This window comes from Papilio machaon, chromosome 20 (assembly GCF_912999745.1).
Source record: "Papilio machaon chromosome 20, ilPapMach1.1, whole genome shotgun sequence".
NCBI lineage: Eukaryota > Metazoa > Arthropoda > Insecta > Lepidoptera > Papilionidae > Papilio > Papilio machaon.
Window position 1 is genome coordinate 1,763,697 of NC_060005.1, and position 14,127 is coordinate 1,777,823.

The following is a 14,127-nucleotide window of genomic DNA, read 5'->3' on the forward strand; positions in this document are numbered from 1 at the left end:
ACTAAAATAATTGAATATCGAACAAGTATCTATGAGCTGAATAAAAAAATACAAATCGATTACTATAACACTTCTTTAAAAAAAAAATTATGTCCTATCTAAATTTGTTTAAAGTCTTTTTATAATTTTGCAAAATTGAAATTGTTGTTTGAAAGCTTGTAATATTTTTCTGATCGATGTTACCTTTTTTAAAACGATATTTGTTCAACAGGTTGCAAATCATTTTTCAAGAGATCAGTACGACGGAACCTGACATACTCCTGTCGGGGTAATAGGAACTGTCCGATCGATCAACACCATAGAAACCAATGCCAGTACTGCAGACTCAGGAAATGTCTCAAAATGGGCATGAGGAGAGAAGGTGAGTCGATTTATTATATCGATTAAAAATCGATTCGATTGTACGAATTGTATTTAAAAGAAAATTTTACTAACCATTATTATGTTTGTACTAACATGCCTATATTGAGACATTTGATTATGTTAATAAAGTTTTCTTTTTTTTTGTCCTCCGGTACATAGTTACATCCTGTAAGTACTATGTCATATAAGTTTTATATTTACTTGCTTCCATATGCTAATGTGTAATACTATATTTACTGGTAGTATTACTCGTAGATTATTAATATTTTAATTTACTGAAAATTTTGTCAATTATTTATACAATAACATTATATAGAGAAAAGATTTGATTGTTTGTTTGAATTGAATAGACTCCGAAACTACTAAATCGATTTGTAAAATACTGTCACTGATGAGAAATTTCAGTATCCTCGGATTACATAGGCCATATTAATTAAAAAATTACAACATAGCTCACGGACGTAACCCAGAGTGGTAGGCAGAGACCACAAATCTATGTATTACTAGATTTTTTAATTCTGCGCGGAAGAAGTCGCGGTCAACAGCTAGTTACATAAATTGGAATACCCTTCATATAAATAAGACGCGTACTTTAGTAAAATATAGTTTCTATAGTCAAGTAGTTGCCTCAGTTTACTCCAGAATTTATTACGTCAAATTTCAAAAATTCTGTGTTCTATTACAAAATGTACAAAAACATAACGTTATTTTTTTAGAGATGAAAATATGTTTTGTAAAATTGAAACTATTGAATCTTTTTTCTTCATAAAATATGAATTATCTCAGGTGCGTTTAATTTAATTATATCTTAATTTTATCAACAAAAACAAAGTTTAAATTGCTCGTCGATTGTCGCGATGGTAATTAGTGAATTCCATTAATCTTGGCGAGTCATTAGTTGGACATCCGCCCAAGGGCTTACTTTAAATAACTGTTTGACGATCGGTTATGTGCCGTAATAGGTTATTATGAATGAATTAATATAGATGGTTATTGTTTTAAAGACAGATTTGATTAATGGTCCCTTGAATAAAGCATAAGTAAACTAGTCGTAGTGTAGTACATAATTATTTTATACAATGTAAACTTGTAAAAACTATTAATTAGATAGGAGTAATGATAGACTGTGACATTGATAGGAAGGTAAAGCGACAAGTGAATTGTAAGTTAACATTTTTTGTTACAAAATATTATCAGATGTAAATAAATAAAAACTATCGTATGCCGTAATATAAAAAGTCAACTTATGTTGGAAACTATTAATTTTTTTACAATTGTATAGTTGAATCAAGAGACACTAGTGTTCATAGAGACACTTCGATGTAACACTGAGCGTACCGTGTCTAGTGTCTGTAATTTTACCATAAGGAATAATTAGCCACTGATCAAAGACATAAAGTCTACCAAGTACCTAAAACATCAAAAATAATATTAATAATAATAAATCATAGAAACAGTATTTTTTATTGTTTATCAAATACTTAAACTTGAGCTAACCTTGAACTAAGCTTAGTCTTATAACAGTCTGTAGAATATTTCTAAAAATCTAGAAGCAAGACATCGTTTCTTCTATGAATAAAAATATGTCTTGTCTTAGCTCTAGTTAAATGTACAGGTTTAAACAAATTATCTTTCTTCACTGGTCACTTAAGTCATTAAACTTAAGACCTTCCAAATACCTGATGTTTTATGCCAAGGTCCTCGTTGTGTAGTGACTTTGAGCCTCTCAAATAACTTCATAGAAAATGTCAACCAGTGTCCCACACGTTTACAACTATGATGTTTTATTAGTACTATATAAAATGACTATAAAGAGTCTTGTATTTTTTATACGTTGGTTTATTTTAACGTTCTTGATGACAGTGTTTTACATCCGTCTATAAAAGCGCAACTTAAGTTAGGTAAAAGCATAGTTAATCTGAAAAAATTTGAATTTTAATATATCATTTAAAAAAATATATTTTTAACTAAAATAAAATTAACTTCAAATGTTTAAAGTTTATCTTAAAATCCTACTCTTAAATCTGAATAGAAATTAAATTTGAACTAGAATAGAACAAAAGTTTTTAAAACGTAATATGCTTCTTTTGTCTTCATCTAAACTTTTTTACTTGTAATTATTATTAAGTAGCTATCGCCCGCGTCTCCGTCCGCGTGGAAGTAAAAAAAAAACGTAATAAGTAGCTTGTGTGTTCTTCCAGAGTATGTTCAACATCTGTGCCGAATTTCATCAAGATTCATTGAGCCGTTCTGGTGATACCTTCAAAAAAACATCCAACCATCCATCTAAACATTCGCATTTATAATATAAGTATGATGTATGATATTTCGTACTTCGACGATCTTAGACAACTTATAATTTGACAAACATTTTAAAGTAATTCAAAAAAAAAAAAAAATACGTAAAACAAACAGTAATTTAGAACCAGGTGTGATATTGTGGTAATGCTCGATACGTCCGAGCCATTAGACGGGGTAAAGGTTGAGAATATCGCCCGCTGCGACCTGCGATTATCTCTGCTTTTGTACACCTGTCAACAACCTAAGTATTGTATATAATAAGAGAAAATTTTCGTATAACCGAGGAATCTAGACCTTAAAAAAACATGGACAAAACTATTTTATTTTGGATAGGATTTCGTGAACTTGCGGTAAAAATTCTAACCACCTAGCTCCTTACTACTTCCTTAATTCTTAAAAAAAAATTATATGCATTAATTTATTATTTTCTAAAATAATATTTGCTTAAGTTAAAGAGCTACAATTTGAGGACTAATTTTTATAATTTAACTTTACACTTTAGAAAGCTAAACAATTTTTTGCAAAATCTCTAATAATCTTGTGATATCACGAATGTTAGTTGGCGCAAAACATTAACAATGACCCTAACAGAATAGATAAAACAGCGGAAAGGACAAGGTAACCCGTTGCTCTCAATGCAACCCTTAAGCACCCCATTACACGACCCCGACACATCTCGTAACAAACGATTTGTTTGATGTCAACAAACAAAAGAAAGGTGAAATCATATCGCGCTCCTGACACCTTTCGAGATTAACTAGTAATAGAAAGGAGAAAAAAACCTCTTTTGTCGTTAATCGTCTTACGAGAACGGGATCTTTTTTATCTGTACTATATTAAGGAAGGTGTTACTTTAAACGTTTTAAGTTCAAAAGGTCCATTGATATGCGTTTGAGATCTGTTAATGATAGTTTTTTTTTCTTGTTTCATCATGTTTATTTTGATACTACCCGAATGGATAGACAACCCAAGTGGTCAGTTTCATTCTGTCTTTGTTTGGTAGCAAACAAAACGTTTTAGCAAATCTTTTTTTTTTTTAGTTAAGTTACACGAGCTTGAGTTTTTATTGCATAACATATGTAATTGTGACTTAAATTTTCTTAAATAAAAGACCTGTTTTCCTTTACTTGAGAAGTGTTAATTCCAACGACCGTTACATAACTCGGAAACATTTAGACATCAGTTTTAAAGTCTAGAATACAGTTTTACAAATCGGTACAATTTTTTATTTATTTATTGCTATGCTTAGGTCATTTCCAACTTAATAATATTAATTTTATTACCATAAATAATCTTTATGTTTTTTTATGCAACATAATATTTTCGACGGTTAACATAATTAACATTTAAAAAAGTATTTATTTACAAATCAAACAAAACATACTCAATTGATTAATTAAGCATATTAAGAAACCAGTTTATTAAATAAGTGAATAAAAAATATGTCTAAACAAAAGGTTTGGGGTACGTCACTTTTACAACAATGGCGGCCATCGCTTTTGTTCCCGCACATCAATCACTCTTTTGTTTGCAAGTATCTTAATAACTTTTATACCGGACCGGTCATTTAGAAACATTTCACGTGCTTTATGGCAACACCTAGACAGTTATAAGTACTATTCCAAAGATAAAAGAAGTGAAACTGACAACATAGAAGTGTCTTTATCCGTAGAGTCAAAGTTCCTAAAGTCATACTAAATTTACACTGAGGGTCTCCCACCCTTAGTGTAGACGAAACTTAGCGACTGTTAAGTGAGAACGAACCTGCATACGACACTTACTTATTAAACTAATTTATGACTTTACGAATGAAAAAAGGCACGCAATTTTTCGTTTAGCCTAATTCTAAACTTCTGGCTACAGATATAAGTCTAGTATATATATATATATATTACTACAGATTTGAATATTAAAAGTTAAACCGTCGGATACTTACATTATTTTTATACAGCTAAAAAAGACTGCAATAGTATGAGATCGGAAATTGATCACAATAATAATAACGCTATACTACTAAAGGGCTTAACTAATAGCAAACCATGCACAATATGTATGCAAGAGCTGTCAAAAGCGTCATCGTAGTTCCCAGGGGCGCAAATTACTGCAATGTTTGCATCACACATTATTCTTAACAATAAGAGCTTCGCGCACGCCTTTGCGGCAAAGGGCACGTCAAAGGAATTCGCGTTGCGTTCTGAGGAGGGTGTTGTCTTCCAGGTGCGAGCATTGTTGACCAACTGACCATACGCCGTGGGGTCTGTTTGGGTCAGTACAACATTGTTACACCGTGAGAAATGCAACGTAATTTCTTAGATACATCAGACACCACTTGAATTGACGTCTAGTTTTGTTACAAGTGTAATCAAGCGTACTCGTGATAGAGCTCTATCAACTGACGCACTCAGAGACGTTAATTGATCACTAAGGGGTTCCCTTAGAGTAGATTTATCACTAATAAACGGAGTGTATAAATTAATAACGGAGTACGGCAGTAAGCGGTCGATCACCGAAAGTCGGATTCTAGGATTACGCGGTACAATCGCGTCGACAATCAGCGGTACAGTCACAGTAGAAACAGCTCCGTGAACACGATACCCACTCCGTCACTTAACAGATATTATCATTTCTTCTGAGCATATAACTGTGATGTCTACGGGCCTCGGAGTTTAATGGTCGAAATTCTGGGAAAAACAGAGCCGACCATCGTAAAGATACAATCATACACACATAAAGACACACATTCCCACGATATAAGTCGCGAAAAAAAAAACTTGTGTAAATTTACCCCGACATACCCTTTGCCGGACATCGGTCAGTGAAAACATTAATTAGAAAATAGACAACAAATCGACCGATTTTGCCGACCTTAAGGTAATTATATTTCTGCACGTTTTGTAGTCATTTGCATATGAATTGTGGAAGGGTATAATAGACGTGTAGAAAGGAAGGCAGGTAATGTACAAATATGATCTTTCGACTCAATAGTACGAGTAAACTAGAAACCTGATAGTCTTCCACAACAACCAGCCAAAAGCAACAATTAACTGTATTAAATTTCAAAAGTAAAACTGTGGTTTTATTCGGTAATGAATTTTAAACAAATAAAAAAAAACACGTTACTGAATTGCAACAGTTCTTAGTTATTTAGTAACAACTTTGGACCCCTTTTTAAGGAAATTACGGAAAAGGATTAACGTGAAACTTGTCACTGTTGTTTTGGAGAAGTGATTATTAATAATGGTTTGACCAATTGACGGCCACTAGTTTTAATAAACTCTTAAAATTACTAAACAATTTTTTATCTTTATATAAAAAAATAATTATGACAGTTACATGGCTGTAAGACCTCGTTAGTTTAGAAAGCAGCGCCAAAGAGCGAATGATCATGTAACCGAGGATTTCCACTGTAGAAATACTGTCGAAGTCCGACTGTATACTATAAATGTCATATCATTTATTCGCTTTAAAGAAACAGAGATTAAACTACGTTTTATACTGATGTTAGTAGTGGAAACGAACGTTAATACTGTTATATTATAAAAAAGGAAGTAGCCAACAAGCGTGAGATATCCAGGGCTATCAATCAAGCTGTGATTTATATTCAGTAAGATGATGTATGGACGACCCGCTCTGGGTCCGTCCTACCAATCCCTTAATTAACTTTTTTTTGCTTCAAATTCTGACAGACGCCTTCATCTCGAATATTAACAAAGAGATTACTACTGAATTAACAAATTACCTTAATCAATTGCAAGAATAATTATAATTACACCTCTCATGTTGTTAAAACACACCAAAATAGTTGTTTATAAAGTTAACTGTGTGTTGCCACAGATGAAAATCTCTAAAAAAAAAACTTACTATTATCTCGTTTTTAATCAGAGAAATAATTAGACAGAACATGTTTATTTTATCGCGTAAATATAATTTAAAATTTAGAAGTACACAATTATTAATGAAATGTTAAAAATCTCGATAAATATTTAAATAACAACATTGGCCGAAAACAGACGTCGAGAAAAATTAAAAAGGTAATATATTGCTTTTAATGTAGACATGAAAGGCAACAAAATGGAATCCAAAGCAATAATTAAACCTGTTCCATAAGAATTTCACACTTCGGTATGCGGAATTTCGTCAATAAATAACTATCTTATACAATCGTAGAAAACATTTCATATGTTTATTAAATTAAAGTGTTAGCATATGATTTGTTTGAATTTACATAAATATAATCAGATTGTAAAAAATAACGTCTTAAATAATTTTATCGACATCGACAAAATATTGATTCATCTCTAATAATATACAAATGTGACATGGTTCTAATTGGGTTATTTAGAAAGGATTTATATGAATACTAGCTATTGTCCGCGACTCTCTCCGCGCGGTATTAAAAAAAACTTTATACGTAGCGTATATGTTCTTCCAGAATATGTTCTATAACCGTGCCTTTCATCACTATCAATTAAACCGCTCTGGAGATACCTTCAAACATCCATCACCCATCTAAACTTTCGCATTTATAATATTAGTAAGATAGTAAGATAACTGTTGTTCGCGACACCGTCCGTGCGGAATAAAAAAAACTTACATCTCTTATATCATTTCGAGCGTAGACAGTCTAAAATCTATATCTATATATATAAAAGAAAGTCGTGTTAGTTACACTATTTATAACTCAAGAACGGCTGAATCGATTTTACTGAAAATTGGTGGGCAGGTAGCTTAGAACCAAGAAACGGACATAGGATAATTTTTACCCCGTTTTCTATTTTTTATTCCGCGCGGACGGAGTCGCGGGTAAAAGCTAGTACTCGATATTTCAACTATACTTCGAATTATTACAGAAAGCAAAGAGTTGATCCGTATCATTATCGCGAGTCGAGATAAATTCAAAAGGTTCATCATTCAAACGCACTATATAGCACGTCAAAATACTCACCTACAGGGGGTTTTCGATTGCCGGTGCACGAGGCGGGAATCGAAGACGAACCCCCGGAGAGCCGCAGCGCGCCTAACGAACTATGCCCGTGATTTATGCGCGCGCGCACCATTACCTTACCGATTCTAATTCGTTTATGACGTGTGATGGTGTTCCGAGAAATATTGCTGTATTATTTTACGAGTTATCTTTACTATTAAAAGATTGGATTACATAATACGAAGTGACGAAATAAGCACATAAAGAGCGCTCAATATTTATTGCTTTATTTTGCGAAATATTAAATCTGTAGTTATTTTTTTACTACAAAGGGTTTGTCATTATTCCATCCATGTTAAAGGAAAGCCTATATTTAATAAAAAATATCAAATTATATCAGGAAAACTACTAACCAAATCTGTAAAACTAAAAAATATTTTTCAGGTAAAAAGATGTAACGTTATAATTAAAATGAATTTATGTTAAAATTAATTTTAAATAAGTATCGCGATTTTAAATCTTTTTAATTACATCTATCTTAGTTTCATATTAAATAATTATTATTGTTATACATTAAAAACAAATTAATTAAAATTATGGCTGAGTGTGTTAAATTATAATATTACGAGTAAAATTTATAATATATTTTTTCATTTAAACAAAACAATGTAAAATTAATAAGTCACGATAAACAATATTATAGTAAATTACACATTTACAAGTATAAATTGTTTTAAACTTCAACACTTTCACGAAAAAATTAATTTATAAAAAAAATTGAAGTCGCTAAATTATTTTCTGTTTTCATCATAATTATATGATAACTGAGACAGAAATATTATGAAGTAACAGTAAATATATTCAGTGTTGATTTGTGATACTAAAATAAAGACCGCATCTTGACATTTTAAAGAACTTTTTTAACTCTTATTGCTCTTACAAGAAGTGCATAAAAATGACTACAGCTAATTTATATAAGTAATCGAGCAAGCGCGACCTTAACGCTATAAGCTATCTCTTTAGTAGTTTTACAGGTAAAATGTGACATAAATAAAGAAGGATAGAAAATGTGACATCATAATTTCTTTGTACTTTATCTATACCTAGCTGATTCCCTTTTAAAATAAGCTGTTAGATGACAGCAACAAAAATTGCGGAACTAATAAGAGAAGAATTTGAGAAAATTTAAATAAAAAACGAAATTAAAATTTCAATTTAATATGATAAAGTTTTTTAAGTTAAATCTTTATTGAAATAAATACGATTTAATTTCTATATACAATTTTATCCTAGACTATTAATATTCTATAGAAAATGGTTATTTCTAAGCAATACTCACTCTATAAATTCTAAATGCGGTTTATGTTTCAAAGAAAGTCCTTACAAGTGAAATTTTCTCACACTAGGCACTAGCCTAGCTTGGCTATCGTACTATAGAGTAATGTTTGTATATACTCTTATATTGGATACTAAGTTACTAGTTCTTACAAACCTGTTCGCTCTTGCCCTCAGTACTGTACCTTTATAACATATTCGAAGATGCGTTTAGAGATGGGTTGTTTTTTTCGTTAACGAAACGTAACTTTTGTTAACTTGATTTTGCCAACTTGTTGAATTTGTTTGTCAGTTCATTTTGTCAACTTGTTGAAAGTTGACCATCATGTTTAATAAAGACACAGTTGGCGAGCAAAAAAAGACGTCTAATGACTACTGCATCGATTTTATTTGACTAGTTGATTTCAATTATAGTTAAAAAACGGTTACCGGTTGTTATGTTGATTGATCAACAGTTAATTTAACTAGTTGAACGCCTATCTCTAGTTCACTCCGACCGACTAATTTCAATGGAACTTGAAACACGCAATGCCTAAACATTAACGGGAGTTTGTCTAAATTTACGATACATTTATTGACAGAGAGAGACTTTTTAAATATATTAAAATACATTTATAGATCAATAGCCGATCAATATCGCATTAAGTGCAATAAAAATCGAAATTTATTAACGTATAATGAAAGAAAACACGATATATCGATCGAACCTCCAACGAAGAATACTAATTCACTATGCAAACTTAATGATGGCTCAATAAAGCGTACATCTACCGTTTTCATTACTCAAATATCTATACGAAAATATTGTTATTTAATTTCTTTAGAGGGTACGGGAGAAATGACAAAATTATAATGTTTTTAAAAAAGATATCTACGATTCTATCAATCATCAAAGCTTAAGTAACATTTTTAATTGTTTTAAATTAATTAAGAATGACTTAACTCACGTGTGATCGTCCGGTGACGGCATCGACTAGTTTCGGACCTGTCGGGGGTTCATTTTCAGAGCGAGACTTCGCGGTTGCTACTCGACCTTAAGACGTTCTTAATTAATGTATAATTATGTCTCACGAAAGTTTAAACAATTTAATTCTTATTGTTTTTGCGTCGCAAAAATAACAGTTTACCTTGTTAAGGTAGCCCCGAGTTTCGCTAATATTTTAGGCAACTGAATGCTCAATTTAAATAAATTTAAATATATCTACATAATTAATAATATTGTAGTGGAAAACAGACTACCTTTTATTTTTTTTCCGCGAAGACAGAGACGCGGGCCAGCGGTAGTTAAAAATAAATAATATTATCACATCCCACGTATTTAGAAAACAATTTACTGTAGTTAAACTTGGGTTTTCTCTTTACTTTCATAATAAACTACACATTGTATCATATTGGAATTCATGTGGCGTCCATCAGTGTGTCAGTCTGTCTGTTATGCCGTCATGAGTCATCAATGTATCTTGAATTTCGTGAGGTCACAGTTTAGTATAGCGGTTCAGGCGCCCTGCAATCGTTAGACAAGGATAGCTGTATTAATGTTAACAGGTGTTAGAGTGGGATAGTTGTAAGCTGATGGTGACCGCCGACCGTTCCATGACCCCGCTTAATCACGTATCTGCAAGCGTATTATGATTATCTCGGGCCTTCGTTACTTCGTGGTCAGTGACTTATAGCATACATAGTTTACTATATTCGCTTGGAATTCATATTATATCATAATAATGGAAGAAAGTTGTATCAGGATGGTGCCACATGAAGAAATTCCGTAACCTAAATGTGTAATAGGCTAAGTTCAGCAGTGAAATGTTGAAGGATACACAAATCTTTTAGGTTGTCTTACTTTGAAAACATTTTCACATTATCAACTATGAGTGAGTTACCATGGTATGCGTCTAAAAGCTTGTTATATCACAAAGTTAATCATAAATTTCTTTAAACTAACATACCGATTTAATGGTAAATTTATGCACATATTCGTTGGCTTCCGCGTTCATTTTCGATATTGCAGTGGGCGGTACAAATCGTCGTTGACACCTACTTTTATGCCAAATGATCCTCTATTAGCATATCATTTCGCGTCACTAACTCCTTCATTGATTGGTTGACGCCAAGTTGAGCATCTAAGGCGTTTTACAGACTAGCAACTTTAGTTGCATTTTTTTAATTATTAAAACTACAGTTTGCAGTTGCTAGTTGTGTCAATCAGAAACTAATTTAAGATCTGCATACACAAAATAACGCTAATCGTCGGACTTGGGGAACTTACTTGTTAAGCGACTTGCAATTTCATGCTTCGCCGACATTTTGTGCTTTCGTCGCCAACACCAGTTTCTGGCAATCTGTTCGTCAAGGTCGTTGTGAAAAAATTCTCTGTGATTTTCAACATGGCGGAGCAAATCTCTATATGATTTAAAATCTATACATAATTAACTTTGCCTGTACTAACCGAATAGCGCAACGCGATACTCGAGGCGCAAGGATAGAATATTAGTCATCAATTGCAGATACTGAAAACAATTGCCGATAGTTAGAATTTGCAAATCGAATTGCAATGTGTGCACGGTTCAATTTTTATAACATACCAGTAACATAATAGCTTATTGCCGACAAGTTCAGTCTGTAAATAGCCTAAAGTATAAGTGATTTAAAATTTCAAAATGTCGCTTTCTCTTAAACACAAACGAATCTCTAATCTGTGTATTAGTGACAATATTTCTAGCTGTCGTAAAATACGAGAAATTCCTAATGATATCAAAACACACCGTTAGAGGAACAAAAGGCGAGACGATCCAACATTTGTCGTGTTAGGCGACATTGGGTCGCGTGCTGCGCCGTATGAAAAATGTCCGACATAAATAACGGATTATCAAGTTGTATCGAGACGTAGAGAGATACCGGCTAACAACTAAAATAAATAGGAGAACGGTAAATGAAGCTGTGTAGCGCACTCACATCTCGAAATGTCGGCATTCGGTTTGGACATTTACATGGGTGGTTCCATTTTAAGCGATTTTTGAATACCTTATAAATGTCATTTAGATCTTTAATATCCTTAACTAAAGGACACAGAATCATTAAAACGGTCTAAATCGATTAAAAAATGATTGGGTACTCACTATTTCAAGTTTTCATTTCGTAGGACAGCAATGTTCAATCATCAGATGTTCGGTGATATACATACATTTCTCCAACTTTAATTTAAAATGTTTTTATTCTTTAAATGAAAATATTTTATAATTCAGTAACATAACACTATAAAAACATAAAGTAAATTAGCGAAAATGTTTTTTTAAGGAAAATTAATAGTTTTAATCGCTTCCGCTTATGTTTCCCGCTGTCATTCTGTACCCACTGATTCGAGATATATGGCCGCGCATGCCTTAATGTATCTTACCAATCTCGTAGAAGTAACGAGCCTGATACTACGGCTTCGGGGATGTCCATCTTAATGGACCAATTAATTCCCCTGATTCTGAACCTTTTCGAACCTTTTAAAAACCTATAATTAACCTTCGACGTTCTAGTTTGTATTACAATGTAATTATAAATATATTTATGTATATTATATATGTTATGTTAATATATTATGTATGTAAATTGATCAATAAATATATATTATACACACTCATTGGGTACAAAATGTAATTATATGTACTAATACATAGAAGAATTTATAAATTAAACTCAATATAAAATTAAAATCATGTCAATTGAATAGGTATATATCTGATTATTTGTACACTAGCTGTCGTCCGCGACTCCGTCCGCGCGGAATTTATAACAAACCTAATTAGTAGTCTATGTGTTGTTCCAGAATATGTTCTACATCTATGTCAAATTTAAACGAGATTCATACAGCCGTTCTGGAGATACCTTCAAATCATACATTCATCTAAATATTCGCATTTATAAAATTAGGAAGACATTGTTTTTATTTGGTCTAGTAATGTCTTAAATTAATTAAGTACTGTGATAACGGCGACCAAATCAAAGGAAAAAACCTTTTGTTGCTTCCACTCTCTAAAAGGTGCTACAAACTTCCAGTCCATTTGGTAAATGACACTTAATTTAGAGCCTAAAATAAGTGAAAACATAATCTACATGAAAAAAATCTATAGTAAAATTCAAATTACATCTATATTTTATCTATTTTAATTGTAAATATAAAACATTTTAATAACCAATGCTTTGTAAATGAGAACGGGGTCATCATATTCAAAGCACTTCAATAGTTCTACAATCATCGAATGGGTTTTGCTAGAACCTGTTTTCTTAGAACGGTCCTTCTTAATAATTACTCAAGCAATCGTAATTACTGCCGATGAATTAGTTAAGCCTTGTTACAGATAATATCTGTATACAATCTTACTTCTTACTAATATTATAAATGAGAAAGTTAAATGGATGAATGGATGGATGTATGTTAGAAGGTATCTCAGCTGATTAGATCTAGATGAAATTAGGTATAGATACATTATTGTACACTAAAGAACACATAGGCTTTTTAATAGGTTTTTTTTTAATTTCCGCGCAGAAGAATTTGCAGACAAAAGCTACTTTAAAGTAAAAGATTCTTCAACAAGAAATGTGTACTACTAGCTTTAACCCGCGTCTCCGTCCACGCGGATTAAAAAATAGAAAACGGGGTAAAAATTATCCTATGTCCGTTTCCTGGTTCTAAGCTACCTGCCCACCAATTTTCAGTCAAATCGATTCAGCCGTTCTTGAGTTATAAATAGTGTAACTAACACGACTTACTTTTATATATATAGATAGTAGGTTTCAATTGCTGTACAACTTGTATTAATACATATTGTTGTCACTATTTTGTCAAAAAGAATGTAAGGGTAAACAAGTGCAGTGGATTTCTAGGTTTAAAAGCCACGTTAAGCGGTGAAAAAGTTACGTTAAATTAAACATTGATATTATCAAAGTACTGCGGACATCTCTAAAATGAAACAAATCGTTTCCACCATGAAATCTATGTCAAGAGCAAAATTATGAGCTTCTCACATAGTCATTTTTTTGTCAATGAACCTTGCTATTTGGTAACAAAGCTGATTTTACATTAACCCGATATAAATAGTTGTCGATTTTGTACGTGTTATGAATTACACCAATTTTATACCATAAGCTGGTAATTTAGTGGCCAGTTCACGTAAATGGGTCAAGCGTGATCTGTTTTGTCAATTTTCTTTTAAATT

The 14,127-nt window shown here is 32.0% G+C and overlaps 1 protein-coding gene across 1 annotated transcript in view; it reads left to right on the plus strand.

Annotated features, from left to right (window-relative positions):
- Positions 1-268: 268 nt before the first annotated feature.
- The window catches only part of LOC106709984 (steroid receptor seven-up, isoforms B/C), a 59,842-nt gene continuing 45,983 nt past the window's right edge, over positions 269-14,127 (plus strand). Inside the window, exons 1-2 of the mRNA XM_045682725.1 lie at positions 269-361; positions 523-531. Coding sequence (XP_045538681.1) covers positions 343-361; positions 523-531 — 28 coding nt within the window. The 5' untranslated portion in view covers positions 269-342. The remainder of the gene's footprint in view (positions 362-522; positions 532-14,127) is intronic.